This window comes from Vigna angularis, chromosome 7 (assembly GCF_016808095.1).
Source record: "Vigna angularis cultivar LongXiaoDou No.4 chromosome 7, ASM1680809v1, whole genome shotgun sequence".
In the NCBI taxonomy this organism is placed as follows: domain Eukaryota; kingdom Viridiplantae; phylum Streptophyta; class Magnoliopsida; order Fabales; family Fabaceae; genus Vigna; species Vigna angularis.
Window position 1 is genome coordinate 26430160 of NC_068976.1, and position 20531 is coordinate 26450690.

Genomic DNA, 20531 nt, shown 5'->3' on the forward strand with positions numbered 1-20531 from the left:
GTACATAATCTGTTCAACAAGAATTAAGTTAAAAGCTTGTCGAGTAGACTTCCAGGAAAGAGAGGTGCGTCACAATGGACAACTTAAGTACCAAGTCTTTCCTTAGCCAAAGTGTTCCTCAACTAGTTTTAACAAATTTCTTATCTACAGATTCGAAATAACAGCATATAATATTAACACATAAATTCAATATAAATAAATGTACAGTAAGCATTAACAGTATTCACACAGAATTTCAAGACATGAATAGTAATAAAATAGTACTATATCATAACATAAAAGCTTAGAAAGGTTAGCTCCCCTACCTCTATTCTAGACTTCTCTTGCTCCGAATTTGTTTCCCCAAAAACTTTTCAGAACCTCTACTCTAAAATTTCTTCCTACTCCAAAAACTTCCTAATTTCTTCTTTTCTCATAATTCTCTCTACTTCTTGGTGCAAAAACTCCATTCCTCATATTTCTATTTATAGGCCAAAATTTTGGCACTATTTAGTTTTTTTTTTTTACTATTCAAAAATTAATATTTTAATTATCCACCACCAAATCTTCTTATCTGCTTCATCAATGCATCGTAGGAAGCCTTATCCACTGAACACTATTCATTTTTTTTTACTATTCACTTTTTACTATTCACTATTTACTATTCATTTTTTTTTAAAATCTTCTAAAATAAATTCTCAAAATTTTAAACTCCTTCCTCTGAAATTATTATAATTATCTATCATAAATTTTAATTTTTCTTGCCATAATTTTATTAAATTTTATTTTTATCCGTAAAAATTAAAAATTACTACTATTTATTAAATCTAAATATTTATCATGGGTCTTACAGCAATTGTTGACATAAAATTGATACCAAAACAGAGACAACAATTGTACTCATTGTTTGCAAATTTTCATTTCATTAAACAGCTGAAAGTGATACATTGCAACTAATACACTAAACAGAACTACATTAACATTATCAAGCCTACAATACCAAAACAGACCTACATTAAACCTACACATACATTATCAAGCCCTTCCCATCAACATTGCAAATATAATGATGTTCATTACACATAGAACACTGACAACCCCAAACAAAAATTTCATTGACCTTTGAACATCCATCACAGCTTTATGCACACCAACTATCTTCTTATCACTTTCATTTTCAAAACTCTTCAGCAACCTCTCGTCATTTGCTTCCAACACCTAACAGCTAACACTTTCGTCAATTCCCCAATTACTGGACCATCTAAAGTAGTTGCATCCAGCATTTTCACTTCTACTCTTATACCTAGGGCAACCCCAGAATTGCTTGCCTCGAATCTGTCAGAGCGGCTGCAGCGGAATGGTTAGCGTAGGATAACAAACCAAGAGGGGGGGTGAATTGGTTCTTACTAAAATCGTGTGCCTTAAAAATTTCTACTCAATTAAACTTACTTAGCAAATAATAAAGACAATAAAATAGAGTAAGGTTGAGAGAAATTTGCACAGTTGATTTTATCCTGGTTCGGATCTTACCAATCCTACGTCCAGTCGCTTATCTCAAAAACAAGATAAACACTTCACTAATCACAAAACTATTACAAACTACAATCACACAGATACAATTTGTAAAAGTTTAGAAAACACCTCTCTTGAAGCCACAAGAGATGAAACAACACCTCCTTTGAATCTTCACAAAGGATGAAACACTTCCTCCGATATCTTTTTAAAATATCTTTTATTTCTGTTTAATGTCTATAGTTTAATTATCAATATCAATAAGATGATATGTTTCTTACTTCAACTCACTAATTAACTGGTTTATTTTTCAGTCCTTTCAACTTGTCAATTAACTCGTTCCTTCCCTTGAGTTAGTTGAAAGAGACTAGATCAAATAACCGAATTGATAAGTGAATTAGAAACAACAAAACAGAAGTAACTATTCCATCATTTTATTGATTAATAAAATCAAACGATATATTCTTAATTAAATTAAAAATATTTTAATAAAAGGAAAATGTATAATAAGAATTAAATTGAATATACGCAACTTTATGAGATATTTAACACTTAATTAAACTTATTCTTTATCTATCATTCTATATTTGTTAAAATATACTTAATTTTTTTTCTTATTATACCCATACATTTACTATCTTAAGAAAAATAAAGAAAATAAAAATTATATAATTATTTTATTATAATGAAGAGAATTTATCATATATTTATTAGTTTTTGTGGAAATAATTTTAAACTATAAACAAAATGGAACATAAAAATGTTTCTAATTGATCTTTTACTTTGATACAAGAACCCGATTGTCAGAACCATTAAAAACGCATCCAAAACCTCCTCTGAACGGACGTCAGGTGTCAAGTTGAGGAGAGTCAGAAGTCAGATAGTGGAATGCAGGTGCCAGCAGAGGAGCGAACGTTCATTTTTAGCAAAACTGAGTTTTTGAAAATTCACGTCACTCTCTTCTGCATGCACCCTTCTTCCTAGATTCTGAAAAATCTCATTTTTCTCCTCCTTCTCACTACATCTCCTTCATCTTCTCTCTAAGAAATCTCACCATTTCTCTCCTCCGATCATCATTCAGGCACCGTAGAAGCACTACCAGCATCCTGAACTTCATTTTAAACCGAACAATTTCAAGTTCTGAACTGGTAAGTTCTCCTTGTATTTAGACGTTCATTTCTGGCACATGCAAACCAAAATCTGGTTGCATGATTTCATATTGTCTGAGCCATTGTTTGGTCTCCTGTTGTCTGGTTAGTTTTTGGAAGAGCTGTTGAACGTTGAGGGTAGAAGGAAATCGTAGTCAAGCGAAACCTTATTTTTGTCTCTAGGACGCTCGTTCACGCTAGAGGTAAGGGGAGCTTATTAATTTAATTTACATGATTATGTGCTGTATGAACGTTCGTTGTGTGGTTAAATTAAAGTGAAGCATGATTGCTGAGATATTTGACTATATGAAATATGTGTGGTTGTTATGATCTGACGTATGAGGAATATGAAATGTACTATGATAAGAATGTATGAAGTTATGGAGTGATATACTAAGAAATGAGTTTGAATATGTATGGATTCTGAATATAAAATTCCCCTAAGATAGTATGTGTTCGTTACTGAACAGTCTTTGACCGTTCGGTTTTCTGAGTGAACTTGGTTAGAATAGGATTCTTTCATTTGGGAAGAATCCTAGTTGAGGGCGAGTTTCTTTATGTTGTAATGTTATGTTTGAGCGTTCGACCAAAGCATAGTTATGTCTTTATATTATGTGATAAGCTTAAGTATATATATATATATATATATGTATATATGTATTTGTATATTTTACTTATTCTTAAACACTACTTAAATAGTATTTTTATATATTTATCAAGCCCCTCTCTTTAAGTTTAGTAGCACTAGGTCTTATACCAAGTATTCGTCCTAAGCAAGTGTTTGGTCTCACTTCAGGTACTCGTTCTAGCACCTTAAGCTAAATTTCATAATCAGAGCGTTCGTTCAAGCCCACTAGGGTTCGCTCACTATAGTGTTCAGTCTTTAACAAGCATTCGTATTTCTTGATACTAAACCTAAATAATCTAAATTTTCATAAGCGTTCGGTTTCTTCATGGGAATTCCTCTACGTATTGTTCTTTGAATATCTTGAAGTGTTTGTGTCCATTGGTTCCGGCCTAGAACCTTAGTGCTGAGCTTGGTCATTTAGATGTTCGGTTAAAGCTCTTAAGAGTCAGTTCATCTAATTGACTCATTTTTGTAAGTTACGTTCGTTCTATTTGTTTCTTGTAATATTAGATTATACTCGGTTTCTTTTTCAAACCGCTAGTAAACCTCTTGGTCTAAATCCATTCTGGAACTGGAGACCTCTCGATCTTGCTCCAATTTGTTCAGTCTCGTTCTGAGTCAGGGTTGAACGTTCGGTAAATTGTATCCGAACGGATCTGTGTGTGAAATGTTTAAGTGAGATGATTATTAATGAAAGATGAAGAAAATGTGGTATGGAAAGGTTGTGGTTTATGGACGAGCATTCCGGGGAGGAACGACTCATGTATGAATATTGGAATTGGTAAAGTATGACTGTGGGCATGCTAAGCTGGTTGTTCATCCTGATGTTCCGTGAGTACTTGTCTTCACGTAGAGGAGGGTAGGTCATGTGTGGGAACGGCAGGAGGTCCTAGTCCTTAGGGGTACTTTGGACAGATAGGGCTAACCTCGAGTGGCAGCTGTTGAGGGCATCCTAGTTACTACATTACCCGGGTGCACGAACGCCTGTAGCTACGCAGATTTCATACAGTCCGGACAGTCAGTCTAGTAATAGGTTTTGTATGCTACGTATGTTGAAATTTATCTTATGTGTTGGATTGTTAAAATGTATGTTGATGCATGAATTAAATTACATAAGCTTACCCTGTGTTTCCTGTCTTGTTATGTTATGTACGTCCGTCTTGTCGTTGCAATGATCATCCGTGTGGATGTGAGCAGAGGGAGATGAGCTGTTGGAAGATACGCTGGAAGAAGAAAATTTGGTCGAGGTCGAAGTTAAGACCGAACCGTAGAACGTTCGGTCAGTAGTTTAGATTTGTAGTGAGGTGGTCGTTCGATCACCTTTCCCTTTTGATTTTGCATGACCGTTAGGTATTTTTGTAAACCGTTCGGTCAGACTTGTATTTCTGTACAGTTTTAATGTTGTAACTCTTTCTGTAAGGCCGTTCGGCCAGACCGTACGTTCTGGTATAGTGCAAGACTGATCTGTTATATTATTAAATGTAATTATTCGATTATATGATTCATTGCTATATTTTTGGGATGTTACACCGATTGTTTGCAACATGACCGATAAGAAGAGATATTATTAGATTTTATTTGATTAAATATATTTTGATCACTGAATTATAATATAAAATTAAAATTATTATTTTCTCAAACTTTGATTATATATCTAAAAGAATATATACTTTTAAAAAATATAAATTTTTTATATTTATTTGATATTATCTTTTTTTTCAAAATATATATATATATATATATATATATATATATATATATATATATATATATATATATATATATATATATATTATAATCATTTTAGTTTTATATTATATGTTAAATAAAAATAAAAATGTTCCACTACCATTTATGGACCTAAACCATCTCAAACTGCATCCTTTAGTGATAATACTCGTTGTTATGGTGTTAAATATTATGGTTATCAAGAAGCATACAGAGGAAGTGTTCTCCAGTTTGGAGGACTGAGGTAATTGTGGAAATTAATTCTTTTTTTATAATTAAACTTTGTATGAGTTTAAAAATACTCATATTTATTTTACAATAATATATCATTCTCTTTTTTGTCTAGATAATTTTCAGAATTCTCTTCTATAAAATATTTATTGTTAAAAATTTGTAACAATATTAAAAGTATTATTGGAAGTGTATCATTTGTTGGAGATAAAATAATTTAAAATATATAAATAAGTACAAATCTCAATTTATAAGTAAATTTTATAAAATTAAATTAAGTTTAAAGTTTATATCGATGTCAAATAGATACAAATCTTTTGTAACTAAGTTAGATTTAAAATCTAATTCTTACTTACAAATAAATACTTTTTTATATATTACATGTGAACCTAATTTATTTCATATATTAAATAACGTTATATAAATGTAAACTTCAAAACATACATTTATAGCTATAAAATATACAAATTCACTCGTATTTATTTATAAACGTCAGTTATTAAAATTAACGTGAAATTGTTTAACTATTAATGTATATATAGTTTATTATAATACTTATATATTTTTTTAATTGAATTATAGTTACTGGTGGTCTAATATTTAGGAAGTTATTACATATCAAACGTTACAACTTTCATGTTGTACTTATTTTACTTTAGAATAATTTCGTTTCTTTATGAAAGATGCCTATTCAAAAAGCAAATGTCATTTTAAATAGTGAAAAGATTTTAACACATGAACATCAAAAGAAAAGTTAAAAGACTTGCATACAAAACACTACTTGTTTTAAGTTATCCATCGGTGTATTTTAAATCATTGTCAACAAATAAACAGCCAACTATGTTATAGATTTAGTAAAAAAAAAGCATTCTCTAAGCTGATTGTGAAACAATTCAAGTGAAGTTTGGGAAATCAATCGCAAATTAATTTTCACGTTTGATGATTGAGTCAACTAGAAGTACACATAGGTGACAAAATTGAAGAAATAAATATTGTGGTTGAAAATATATCTAAAGTTGTGGTGGAAGATAAAGTAGTAAGGAGTGAATATGATATGTTAGTTTTGATTCAAAAAGGGGGTTTGGAGATGTGAAAATTGGAAGTGAGGGCTGGATGAGTAAAACTAAGGTCTAGGACCGGTTAGTAGGTCATTTAAGATTTGTATAACTACTTAGTTTACTAAAATCTGGTTAATGGAGTGTAAAATTTGAATTGGATATTTTTGGATAGTTAGGTTGGTCCAATACGCCAATCCTTTAACCAAGTGAGCCAATTAGTATCAAATTCCAAAGATGAACATGTTTCAAATCAATTTTTATTGTTAAAGATACAAGTTGGGTCATTGAAATGGGTTTTGGGGTATTTGGATCAAATTAGGGAGTTTCTAAAGCTTCTGGTGTGGCGCTCAGCGGTGCTTTTACACCAAAGAGTCGAGAGCTTTAACGCTCAGCTTCATTAAGGTGGCGCTTAGGCGCCCAATTTGCAAGAGGGTTGGCGCTCAACGACAAGAGTGTGTTGCTCAGCGCCACTTTGTTTTCCTGGTTTCACTTGTTTTTGAACTTCTCTTAATTATAGGGTTTCACTTAGTTGCCTTATAATGTATGTATATACAAAGTTGTGATAAAATGTGAATGGTTTTGAATGTAATAAATAAAAATGTGATTTGTTTAAGTATGTGAAAAGGGATTCCATGGGAGAAGATCCTTATGTGGTGCTTGTGTAATGTATTGTTGTAGGAGCTTTGAAATGGGGGAATATTTTTTACTCCAATAGCTACCCAATCTCAAGTAGATAGGGGTTGCTATATGGTGAGGAGTAGTAGAAGGTCTTTAGCCTCGAGTCAATTGACCATAGACATTTGACAGACTAACCTTGTGTAACTGTTTGGGTGGTATGTTGCTTTCACCACACATGTGCAGATTCCCTAATAGTTCGACACCAATACACGTATCTGAATGGACATGTCTAGAGTCTAGATATTTACGTGTCAAGTTGTGCTTGGTTTTAATTGATTTGATGCTAGAACTTTATGTTTATGAATTGTATTAAAGTATGTATGATTCTTTTAAAATTAGTTTAGTTTTGCATGTGTTTTTATTTGATTGGTCTGAGCACAGGGAGAAAAGTCTTAGTTGAGCATATGCTAAGAATAGAGAATGTAGATTATAGCTCGTTAGCCTATTTAGATGATATTAGAATTAGAAACTCCTGTATATAAAAGTTTGAATTATGACTATATTTTGGATAACTATAATCATTTTTTTATGTCCTTTGATAGTTGACTCTTCTCAACTATGAAATGTGTGATAATTTCTTTTATAATATTAAAATTATAATTTAGGATGTTACATCTTACATATCATAAATTTAGTCATTATATTACTAAGTTTTATATTAGGTGGATGTTGTATTTATAATAAGAAAAAAAAAACTACAAACTTTTAAATGCTGAAAGAATAATAATAGACTTTACCAATGAGTGTTGAAGGTATTAAAAATGTTAAATAAGATTTACTTTAGTATACAAATAAATTTTATATTTGTTAGTGAAATTTAAATGTAACAAAATTAAATAAGTTGTTTTATGGTTAATTAATTGTTTAGGTATGACTTTTAAAATGTAAGGATAATGAGTTTATTGTATTGGTTATTAGATAAAAGTTGTCTTTTGATATATACTTATATTCACATAAAGGTTTATTTGTTAAGAAAGTGGTGTCAAAAACCAATTACCTTGAGTGCTTGATTGATAAAAAAAAAAAAGAAAATGAGAATGATTTGTCTTCTAAAAAGTGTGTTCCTGTTGAAGTTGACAAAAATATGAATGAAGAGAATCAAAGTGAAGATCTCGTTGAGTCCCTCAACCCTGAAGAGAGAGTTAAAACTATAGAGTTATACATATAAATATATATATATTGTAGGAACAGAAAGTAGAATCTGCGAAAGAAGGTATGATGGGTTTAAGGGCATTTGGGTCGTCCTTCCTTGGTCTTCCAGGAGTTGTAACAAGGGCAAAGTTGCTTGTTGCCGTATGTACCAGGAGGAACGCATAGGCATTTGGCACAACACTTCTGACAGAAAAACATGCATGGCTTCTTGTGTGAAGTTGCCGAGCAACGGTATGTGCACTTCGGTTTACAATCTGTTATTCAATCGCATATTTATCATTATCATCATCATCATCATACAAATTAACCCAAAACCAACATCATCCTTTTTCACCACTCCATACCTGAAGGCCCAAGTGTTCCGCTGCGCGTATAAGCCTGAATTCAAACATCACATACACACTTGTCAGAGATTTAATCATTCTGCTTATCTACATTATGTAATCTAATGTACCTGAGCTACACTCGAGAATGAGACCAACAGAAGAAGCAGAGAGAGGGCAACCATCATGGGGCTGTAATAGGAAGCTGCTGCCATGGCTATATGAATGTAAGCTTTTCTTATTTCTTTGTTAGGAATTGGAGGGATATTTATAGGAATAACACAACCGAATACGAAACCTAATAATGAATCCCGTTGTTTAAGGCGTTGAAAAGGCTGATTGGAAAAAGTTTTATGATAAAGTGAGCGAAAACAGCGCCATATCTTTTCTTGTGTTTGTTTTTATTCTCTTTTGTCAACTCACCAACATGTGAGTGAACATGCACTTTACTGTTACCGAATGCATTAATTCCGCGACAATAATTAATGGATATTTGTATCCCATAACCAAAGAACAATATTACATATGATAAAAGCCAGGATTCTTCTAAACCAAAATGCAAAACTTACCACTAAACCATGGAAATTGTACACTAATATGTATTTTGAGATATCTGTCTTAGAGATTAATCTACAAGTTTTCAATAATAAATTACCCTAAAGAAAAACAGAATACACTATATATTATAAACACACACGCATATTAATTCTTAAATTTTGCCAAGTTTTCATTTCAAAGTAGTTGTCACTACTACATTTGTGATAGGATGAAAAAAAAAACTATAAGAATTTAGAAAATTTGAATTAAATAAGTTCGGCTGAAATAACCTCACCCATCTCAAAATCTTGTGTTAAAGGAGACAGGCCATTTATAGAAAACAAACGAATTAATACAAAGAAATACTCTAAATATTTTTTTCTGGCTAATTCTTTTGATAATATACAAACATCAATAAAAATAACAAAACAATTTTATCTAAAATAAGATTCTAAAATAGGTCCTTAAAAATCAGAGTGAATAAAATTAAATGAAAACTTACTCATTTAATTAACAAAGCAATGAAGATAATTAACAAAGCAACGAAACAGAGATATCAAAATCTCAGAAAATATGATACCAACATAAAAAGATAGGGTTATTTACTTAATATCAATCATACAGTTTACATTCTTGTCATCTCTGCTTGTAATAATCAACACTGTAAAAAAATAAAAATATATAAATAATTTTTCTAATTACTATAAGAATATTAAAAGTATTTTTATCCTATTAATCTTCTATTGACAACCGTTAATTTAACCATAAGTAATCTCAATCAAATAAATCGCTATTTACAACAATTAATTTAATCATGAAATTAAACTCGGTCAAATATAATTCCAAAATCTATAGTAAAAGTAAACAATACAATGAATCATTAGAATCAGTTTACATTTTAACAACTTGACATGGGAAATCTAACAAAAAACATACAAAAATCGCTAGAAGGAGGGGTTGAACCTCCGACCTTGTGGTTAACAGCGACACGCTCTAACCAACTGAGCTATTCCAGCTGGTTAATCGAAGGAAATATCCATATCAATACAAATATAACTGAAAATATGACTGGATTCTTAAAAGATTTGAATAGTCTGTGTGGAATATTGATAAGAAGATAGTATTTACAATTAAACAACGTTATAAGTAAATCATTTGAAAAAAACAAACTAGTTTCAATTCTTGTAATTATTCATGAAAAAATATTTATATAGATTTTGTATCTTATGAACAAATATTTTCTTTCTAATTTTAAAACAAAAAGTTTTTTTTTCCTTATATGTTAGAATGAAATAAATAAGAAACAAGATTAATCACTTTATAAAATAAGAGTTTAATGAATTCGTCAAGTGTTTACAAGTTACGAGTTATATAGAACACTCTTTATACTACAAATTAAAAGAAAGATTAGATAATATAATATAATACTTGATGAATAAGATAATATGCAAAATTGTGATTAAAAAACCTTTAAAACCAAAAATTATGAAATTAGTTTATTCAGGTCGTATATAAGTATTGTTATAATAGTAATATATTGTTTTTTTTTACTTTTTATTATATTGATTTTGCTAGATGTATATTAAATCAATGCCCTTAATGAACTGTGTGACTATTTTCTTCTTACAAGTTATTTTTAATTGCACATAATTTAAAATATACAACAGGTCAAATCTTGTGTCCGTCTACTAATATAATTTTTAAGATGAACATGTTTTACCCTAACTGACGGGGTAGTTTTTGTCTTTAAAGAATTTTTTTTAAATAATTTAATTGATATTGATTGACAACTTATTCACATGCATATTAAAACAAAATTTCTAAATAATTTTAATTTATAATTGGTTCTGCAAAATTAGTTTAAAAGTAATGAAATAACAGCAAGAAATGTAAGAAAATAAAGTCAGAATATATGAGAATTATAATATTTCAAAATTAGCATTCAAGCACAGCTTAATTCCACCTTCATTTGCATTTCTATAAAGCCATTTGGCACTTTATCTAAAAATCAATATATAACAAGCCACTATAAAATTTCTTAATAAAAAATTGTCAAATTGACCTAAAATTTGAGAACACACATCAATGCCTATATAAATGGCCAGCACAAGCTTCCATGCTTTTGTTTCTATTTTGGTTTGATTTCACTAAGTTGAAGACTAAAATAAATTAAATATTCCTCACACCTCACTATTGGCTTAAGTGATTCACGCCGGGAGTAAGCACCGACTAAGCCACAGGATAACTCTGGCAACCTAGGACAGGTTCAACATTTCTGTCAGTTTATTATAATCCCATAGATGCATGTTCTGGCACATGTAAACGGCACCAACAGCAAGTACGACAGAAAAAACTGCCATGCTCTTCAAGCATCCATGGCCTTGTGACAATCGTCCCAAAATGACCTTGCAGTATTTGTCTGCATCCTTTAATAATGCATGGCGAGAACCATCATCCATATTAGCAAACGCTTTCTCATTCTACAAAGACAGATTGAGTGACATGTCATAAGATAAAAAAATGTAGTTAAATTAGGTTCAAGATAAAGTGCATTCTCTACAGTGATGCTGGAACAATGTCACACCTAAGATAACTACGTTATTTAGATTCTACTCTCGCCTAAGGATTTTGAGAACGTGTTAAGAAACATTAGGATATGCTGCAAGAGATTAAACAGCCTAAATATACCATTGTCGACAAATTCATTAACTCATTTTGGGAGCCTTTTGAAGAAACTTTTCAGAGCATTTTGGACTTATCATTGAAATACTTAGGTGGAAAATTTTTAAGGTGTTGGATTAATCATATGAAAGTGGCTAATGACGCCCCTGTGTTAGCTTCTTTTAATGAGTTATGATGAGGAAAGAGGATCAAGGTCAGCCACAACCTTTTTTAGCATATTAAAGGAAAAATAGAAGACGGTGGTGGGAAAAATAACAGAAGATGGTTGGGACAGTTGAGTCAGTTATGACAGCTAGAGAGGAAGGGTATAGATAGAGCGCACTTCAGGGTTTCTGGGGATAGGAAAAGATTACATTGTTGTGACAAGGATAGGCCCTTGTCCAAAAGGAGAGCAGCTTCCTTTGTAGAGCCTCTGTACTATATATTTATTCCATTAAAGTTTCTAACAATTGGTCCAACCTGCCGAGTTCGAAAGAAAAATAATGGATAAACAAGAAAAAAGGTTATCTACTTTGAAATCAAGGGCAAAAATGTTGAAGTAGACAACCGGTGAACAAGGGGTACACATCGCCAAAATAAAGAAAAGCAAGAAGACATCGATGGGATCAAAGATTTGCTTAAAGACTGGATGCAAAGGCAAGGCATCACTCATATTGGATAACAAATCGGCCATGAAACTGCAGTGGGAATGAAATGCTCGAAGCAGAGGGAGACAGTGATCGCCATTAGAAGAAGGTGAAATTACCCATGTTTGAGGGAAACAAACCTTTAGATTGGATGGAAAAATGAAATTGGCTTACATTAGCGTGGAGGAAACGGATAGAAGATTAAAAGTATCAGAAACGCTGTTCATCGGTTCTATTATTGGACCAATCAGTAGTGATACGACAAGAATTGGTGACAAGATATTAGAGTCAAGCCGTCATGATCCAAAGGAATTGGAGACAGCTAAGGAATTAGCTTGTGACTTGGAATAAGCGAAGATTTTTGGGAAGGCTCAAAATCATAACTGGCAAATTCGAGATACCATGATGGTGGACGAGTGATAGCTCTTGCAAGTGGGATACACACTTGACTTATCAAAGTAAAGGTTCACTGAGAGGAACTACAACCATGATAGCCGTTCATAACCAGAAGACAGAAATTGATGAAAACAACAAAGTCATATTATGCAAAATTTACCATATCTATAATATGTTAGAAGGAGGGATCAGAAGTTATGTTTCCGGTGTGGAGCACCATATGTAACAGGACGCAGATGTCCAAAGAATAGTCCGAGAATTGTAATTTTAGCAAAGGATGAGCATGTTTATGAAGAAGGCAAAATTACAAAATTAACTAGTGACGATGAAGAAGGCGGTTCCGAAAGTTAACTTGTTTTCTGCTGGTTTGACATAACCTCGAAATATGAAATTGGAAGGAATAATTCAAGGAAAAAAGGGGTTAGTTGACAGTGGCGTGAGTCACAATTTTTTTTCTTCTAGATTAGTACAATGTTTGGGATTGAGGGTGGAGCCAACTTAGTACTATGCAGTGCGGATAGGAGATGGGAATAGAAAAAGAGCACAAGGTTGTTGCAAACATATTGCAGTAATGATGGGAGAGTACGCATTGTTGGAAAACTTTCTTGTTTGAGATGATGACAAGGGTGGACTTGATTTTAGGAAATGCATGATCAGCTGTCGAGTAAGTTAAGGTGAATTGGAAAACTTTAGCAAAGACGTTTGTAAATCACACCAAACACCAATAACATCTGAGCCAACTATATAAGGGATCGACACCACTCTTTACCCAAAACCTTAAGGCAATGGGTTAATGGGTCTTTCATCTTTATATACTGCTCTACTTTCTTATTTCTATTCAATGTAGGACTTAGACTCACACTTGGATACCCAACAGGAGATCCAGGCTTATCTAGAACCTTGGCTTCTTCTCAAGCATTAATGAAGGTAACAGAGGTGGAGGTAACGCCATTATTGTAGGTGGTGGAAATCGAGGATGACACAAATTCAAATATACCGAGACAGAATGAAAATGAAGAGAAAAAGCAACTACAACAAATATTAAGTATCAACATGCTTTTGCGGAACCCCAAGGTTTGCCGCCAAGTACAGAAATTGACCATAAAGTTCTCATAAAGACAAGGGTTGGTCCAGCGAATTTTTGACCCTGCATATATCCTTACAGTAAAAAGAATGAGATTGAAAAACAAGTTAAAGATACGTTGGTCCCAGAAATTATTACGCCTGGCAATAGTCCTTATTCAAGATCAGTTATTCTAATTAAAATGAAGGGGCAGTTGCGTTTTTACAATGATCGAGTTCTCAACAAAGTGATTACACCAAATAAGTTTCATACTCCTGTTATTGAGGAGTTACTAGACCAATTAAATGGGCCAATTATCCTTGTCAAGATTCCAACTTCTATAGTAAGTGATAGAGAATTTGTATTTCTTAGTCTTTTTTGGCAGGAACTCTGTAGAAGACAAGGCACTACATCAAGGATGAGTACATCTTATCATCCAGAATATGGACAAACTTAGGTACTAAATAGAACATTGGAAACATATTTCCAATGTTTCACTTCGAACAACCAAAGGCTTGGATGGAGTTCATGGGAAAAATATTGGTAAAACACAAGTTACCAAGGGGGCAAAAGTGTACACGATTCAGGTGGTATATGGAACACTAAGAGCCAGATTTATTCCAGGAGAGATTTTGGTAGAAGCAATAGCACCATACCAAATGGAAAGGGGTGAAGCTTTAAAACAGTTGAAATATCATTTAAGGGTTCAGGATCACATAATAAGATTACTAATGCTCATCGAGTAACATCTAAAATAAAGGTGGGAGATTGGGTGTATTTAACAATTCGTCCTCACTGACCAAGTTCAATGCCTACAAGACTGCATCCAACACTAGCAACCAGGTACTATGGGCACTATAAAGTGATCAGGCAAATAGGACTAGTGGCTTTTCAGTTATAGATTCTAGTGCAGGCGAGAATTCACCCAATTTTTCATGTTTCTCAACTCAAGTTGGCAATAGAAGATGATCCAGTAGAAGCAGAATTGCCAATAGGATTACAAGACCATTTCACGGGATTACGATCATATCAAGTATTAGGAACTAGGACTACAATCGGCACATCAATTGTTGATTGAATAGCAAGAGACATCACCAGAAGAGGCAACGTAGGAAGACAGAACTAATATACAACAACAATCTCCGAAATTCAACCTTGAGGATAAAGTTCTGTTTGGAGGGGTACATATTGTTAGGAAAGATGATCAACGTCAGCCACAAGCTAACCCAAAACCTCGGCTAGTATATCAAAGGAAAAACAGAAGACGGAAGTAGACAAAAGAACAGAAGGTGGTTTGTGACTCTCTTGGTGACAAGCTCGTATTTATTAAGCACTCAACTAAGTCATTTATCCAAAACCAACCTCGATCATACAATAACATACTGTACAATATACAGAAGCTTCAATGTGCATAACAATGTGTTCATTAAAGTTTACATAAAAAGCAGCAGTACAGTTTGAAAGGTTAAGTGTATCAAAACATTGTGCAAGGGTGCCACTGTATTTACTAAAAATGAAAATAGTTTACCTTTTTACAAAAGCTCTCAAGAGTTTCCCTCAAAGGATCAAGTGTAGTATGTTTGACAAAGTATTCCTTCCTTTTACCAGAAAGTCTTCTCAATACAACAATACTTGCTTCAAGGTTATCCATATATAGCAAATCCTGCTTCCCAGAATAAAGCACATGTTTATGTTAGTAAGTACAAAAGGAGTCCCAAGGGAAAAAAGTGTAGGAAAGGAATGAAATAAATTGTCAAATAGCATTCCCTTTTACTCACCCATTGCTTGTAACACTCAGGATTCTGAGTCAAGCACCAAATAAAGATGTCACTTGCCTCCTTTGATAGGTCCGGATTAGCTGTAAAAGATTCAAGCATTTAAGTTTTCAAACAGAAGTACAACACCAGCACCTTCAACTTTTAGTAATAAATACTTAAAAATATTCGAGAGACAGCAAAGAAAGCAAATAACTAGTAAATTGCAATATATATATATATATATATATATATATATATATATATATATTAGTGTTTGCTCTGAAATAGGGTGTTTCTTTGTTTTGAAACAATCAATTATAGGATATTTCCGAGGTTCTGGAATAACAAATTATTTCTGCAAATAAAATGATTTCAAATTGCATTTTTTTTATAAAATTGAAATTGGTCACTCACTTACAACTCAGCTCAAACCTGTTTGGCTCACAGGTTAAGCGAGCTATGTTGATTGAGAGACCCATGACCCACAATAAAAATTCTTAGCTTTTTCAACCTAGTCCAGTTAGATAAGCCAGGCCCACTCACGAATTGCAACCCATTTTTACACAGCACTACCACCTTCAGAAACGAGGGTAGCAAACTATCTTTGTGAATAGAGAGGGCAATGGGTCTCATTGCCTAAGTGGTTGTATGTAATGTGGGCTTGTCATATAAAAGTCAGATTGTTTAACACAATTACTATGATGCTTTGTGTTAAATTACATTTATTAGCAAAGATATATTAGTACAGTATTTATGTATGTAATACTATGGAATGTTTTAGAAGAATAGCGGTATGTGGATACTTTGTTTTTCCAGTTACCGAACCAGCTGAAAACAATGCTTTTGTGAAATCTTTAAACGTGTCCTATGGTCACTAAGATTAACTAGAAGCTACCTTCTCCCGCAGCTTTAATTGCTAAACTAAGCATCTGCTGCGCAAGATGCTTTAGTGCTTTACTTCCAGGGGAACCAGCAAGGGCAACTTCCTTTAATGTTGGATAAACGGCTTCAAATCTTTCAGTGGCCTAAATAAAATATACAGAAATACCAGATGAGTATCTTAGCTAAACCAATGATTGCAATGCAAGTGATTAGAAAATATACAGGATTCTCTTAAAATTCTACCTTGATCCGGGCTGAAGGAAGAGGGAAAGTAACTCTCAATAGTGAATCAAGTGCCCAGGGGGGCACAACACGCTCCCCTTTTCTGACAGCCCCATTTAGTAAAATAGAACGAGCTTTAGGAAATGTGATAATTCTGTTAAAAATAAAGAACGATGAAGATAAATCAGTAAAGACAAGAATGAGCAGCTAGGAATTCTGCACTAGTTACAATCAATAAATCACAGGAAGTTGGTGTGGAATCAGAGGTTCCTAACCTCTCAACCAACTGTAATATCAAGTCTCTTGAATGTGGATTGCCACCAGACTTCACACTCAGCATTGGTAAAAGAAGGGATACCCACAAGTACAACCCCATGACTAGATCTCCTTGAGAAGCCTACACAAATCCTAATCCAGTTACAAATCCATATAACAAATTTTATGTGTTCAGGATGGGGGCACTATATCATGTTGAAAAAGGCTACCTGAGTTATCACCCAAACCAACACAGGGAGTTTATCCTGTCCTTGATATTTTTGACTCTCCTTGATTATTGGCAATAAACTAATCATTACATCAGGTTTTCGTCGAAGCACCATTGCTAAAACCAAAAATATGGCAACCTGTAGTTCAAGTAGATATACAATATTCACACCAAATATTCAATGAATTATATGTAAACAAGTTACAGAATTAAATTAACATTATAATATTTTTTAACTGATATTTCAACAAGTTTATAAATATTCAATCAAATTTGGAGGGCATACTGCAATCATCAATAAGTAGAAAAACTAAAAAAAAGTATACAAATTTCGTTGTAAAAGTCTGACATGAGCCAAGTTGATCCTAGAACACCAATAAATTTATTGAAAGGTCCACATTTACGAAATCTCCTTATTAAGATGGATATCTGGCTACATTTACAGAAAATCAGATGCACAACCATTCAAAGCTAAGGATCAGACTGTAATAGATCACTGTCTGAGAAGGTATACCCCACGTCCAAACTTGTCCCCCTACATCTTTGCCATCCTTAAATCTCAATGCATTTCAGACTCATAGGAGAATTAAATAATTAACCAACATTTGTGCTGTTTGAAAAACTAGTCATTCACTAAGCTAAGGAACCATAAGAAAAATATCAAATCTAATTCAGTTCGACAAATGGTCATTTTATTTTGAATATTTCCATATTTCATATTAAATAGAAAACAATTTGGTAAAGAAACTAAGAAAAATTCAATGGTAATTAAAATAAGAAGTTTTGAAATTCATCAACATTCAGAAAAAGTTATCATTATCGATGACATCCAAAAAGGTTAGAACAACAATATCCAACCAAGCTTTAAGTCACTAAATGGTGCCAGCAATGCAGATACCATCTCTCATATAGAGATACTTGCCCATATGGAGTCACAAATCAACAAAGATGCAAAGTTTATTTCTGTACTATAAAAATGCAGAAAAATGTAGTGATGCCCTCATCAACACAAAAATTTAAGAAATGCAAATCTTTTACAGAACCACGACAAATTGTCATAAAGTCATGATGTGATTTCAAGGGATACCTGAGATTTCGATGATGATATTTGGACGACCTTCTTAGATCCCTTAACAGTTCCCTGATGACTTGTAATGTCTGCAAGAATGCTGTCTAACGACCATATCACAAAGGAACCAAGGGCTTCATATGATCGATGACTGATCCAATCAGTTGATATTTTGTAAATATCCTCAGAAATATGCAAAAGAGGGATCTGTTGAGAAAGGCAAAAATGATAAGAAACACTAACAATTATCACCGACCAAGGACCACAAAGCATCCAAACCATCAAAAACAACAATGACTATAAAAAGGTGACGCATTAGGATAATCATTACAGAAATTCAAGACACATAAATCAGCGACATTTTTCACAAGCAACACAAAACAACAATGATCAGATCGAGTTCATTCGCGCAATTCAAAATTCTATAACCATACTACCATATATCACGCGCATCACAAAACAATATAACTTTAGGTTCCAAATTTTTAATCCGGATTAAAAAATAAAAAGGAACAGAAACAACTCACATCAACAATCTTCGCAACGGTGGACTCTTTGAACGTCTTCAGCCACGGGAATTGAGCTCCACTCACCGACGAGAAAGCGCGACCGAAGTAATCAGCAAATCGCATCATCATAATATCTTGTTGCGATTCATACGAAGCCTACGGAAACAGGATTCATCTTACCTATCACATACAGCTAACAAAAACGAAACGCAATTACAGCAGATCAGTAGTGAAATCAAAACACTCACGGTAATTTCAGCGAGAAACGCGTCGAGTTCATCGGCGCTGATTCTGGAAGCAGCTTCAGCCACAGTCACCTTCGGCTTCTTCGGCTTCTTCTGCTTCGCCTTCTTCACTTCAGAAGAACCGTTCTCGACGACGCCGGCATCCGGCTCTGCATCGCCGTCGTCTTCGTCGTCGGAATGCCGCTTCGATCTGCTCGAAGTGGCTTCCGCATCCACAGCAGCGGCAGCTATCTGAGACTCGAGGAGGCGGCGGCGGCGCTCTTCGGAATGCCGCTCGACGGAGCTAAAGACGTCGGAGGAATGATCGACGGCAAAATTGTCGTTGACGAGGGGCTGCTTGGAGGAGGACTTCTTGTTGTTGCGGTTTCGCTTCTGATACGATACAGTTTGCCATTCGTTAGTGTTGTTTTTAGCGGCGGTGTTTTGCGTGGTGCGGGTTCTTCTTCTGTGAGCTTCTTCTTCTTCCTCTTGCTCCCTGAGAATGGCTTCGATGAGAGCTGAAGTCTCATCCATCGTGCTCTGTTACGATGCAGAGGAAGAAGATCGAGACGGCGTCGTTGGAGACAGATCGGAGCAGAGAGAGACAAATATATAGAGAGAGAGGGTAATTAAGTAGAAGATGATGACAGAGAACACATACAGAGGGACTCTCATGTGTGAAAAAAAAAAAATACACGTGGGTGTTTCCTTCTTCTTTTTAAGTTTGACATCACTTCATCACTCAATTATAACACTGTATTTGCATTATCCGTTGCCTTGTTGTCACTTTTTTTTTGTAGAAGTTAAAAAACAAAATTAACAGATAACACAAAAAACAGAAAAGAGTTTAATTTTTAACGCCAAGTGTAAAAATTTTAAGGTTTAAACCCTCCATTGGTCCTCATTTTTGTATAAAAATCTCGATCCTCATTTTTTCATCTGTCTCAAATGGGTCATATTTTTTGTAAAAATGAATACATTCTACCCTAATCGTTAACTGGTCTTAGACGGCGTTAAATTTAGTTGATGTGTTTATGCTAATGTGCATTGTTTGATTAGATGGAATTTTTATTTAAATTAAAAAATTAGGACGTGGCAAAAATTGAATTGGTTTATGTTAAAATAATATGTTAGGGATTGAAAAGGGTCAGAAAAGGAAAGAGTGAATTGAAAAGGGAATTAAGGATCTGGACATTAACCACCGAACGTTCTTCATCAAGTCAGGCCATGGGCCTCCCTGCCGGTCACGGTCAGAGCTTCGTCAGCGGCAATCTCTCTCTTTCTCTCTTTGAAGTTCAGATTCTCTCTTTCGCTCTGTGTTGGAATTGGGTCTCTCCCATCATTGTTGGTGTTCTGAGTGATGGGTATGCCTTGCCGTTGTTCCCACACCTCACACATCACCGAAATCATCATCACCGGTCAAATGATAATGTATAATCCATTAAAACCAAATAGAATTTGCCATAGTCAAATAATCTTAACTTCAGATCTTAATGAACCAAGGAGTAAAACATAATTCTCAAACCAAAATACTGTCAGGGAAACTGTAAAAGAAAGGAGTCAATGAGTTATTTTGAAGATTTCCAAAATCCAAATTCAAATATAGCAGATGCAATAGTATATCAGAAAGTAAGACAAGATCA

At 33.6% G+C, this 20531-nt stretch overlaps 2 protein-coding genes and 1 non-coding gene across 3 annotated transcripts; all 3 read right to left on the reverse strand.

The window, feature by feature from the left end:
* Nucleotides 1-8051: 8051 nt before the first annotated feature.
* On the reverse strand, nucleotides 8052-8687 carry LOC108337816 (protein RSI-1-like). Its single transcript, XM_017574415.2, has 3 exons — nucleotides 8569-8687; nucleotides 8459-8492; nucleotides 8052-8368 (listed from the first exon to the last, which is right to left on the reverse strand). Exons 1-3 carry the CDS (start codon nucleotides 8650-8652, stop codon nucleotides 8187-8189), a joined length of 300 nt encoding a protein of 99 aa, XP_017429904.1. The 5' UTR covers nucleotides 8653-8687; the 3' UTR covers nucleotides 8052-8186.
* Nucleotides 8688-9916: 1229 nt separating this feature from the next.
* On the reverse strand, nucleotides 9917-9990 carry TRNAN-GUU (transfer RNA asparagine (anticodon GUU)). Its single transcript has one exon. It is a non-coding gene; the product is annotated as a tRNA-Asn (tRNA).
* A 922-nt stretch (nucleotides 9991-10912) lies between these two features.
* On the reverse strand, nucleotides 10913-19581 carry LOC108338199 (uncharacterized). The gene is made up of 10 exons (XM_017574948.2): nucleotides 18913-19581; nucleotides 18683-18820; nucleotides 18174-18362; nucleotides 17088-17225; nucleotides 16878-16999; nucleotides 16624-16756; nucleotides 16394-16523; nucleotides 15520-15599; nucleotides 15270-15404; nucleotides 10913-11454 (listed from the first exon to the last, which is right to left on the reverse strand). The coding sequence occupies exons 1-10, from the start codon at nucleotides 19420-19422 to the stop codon at nucleotides 11230-11232; spliced, it is 1800 nt and encodes a 599-aa protein (XP_017430437.1). The 5' UTR covers nucleotides 19423-19581; the 3' UTR covers nucleotides 10913-11229.
* Between the last annotated feature and the right edge of the window lie 950 nt (nucleotides 19582-20531).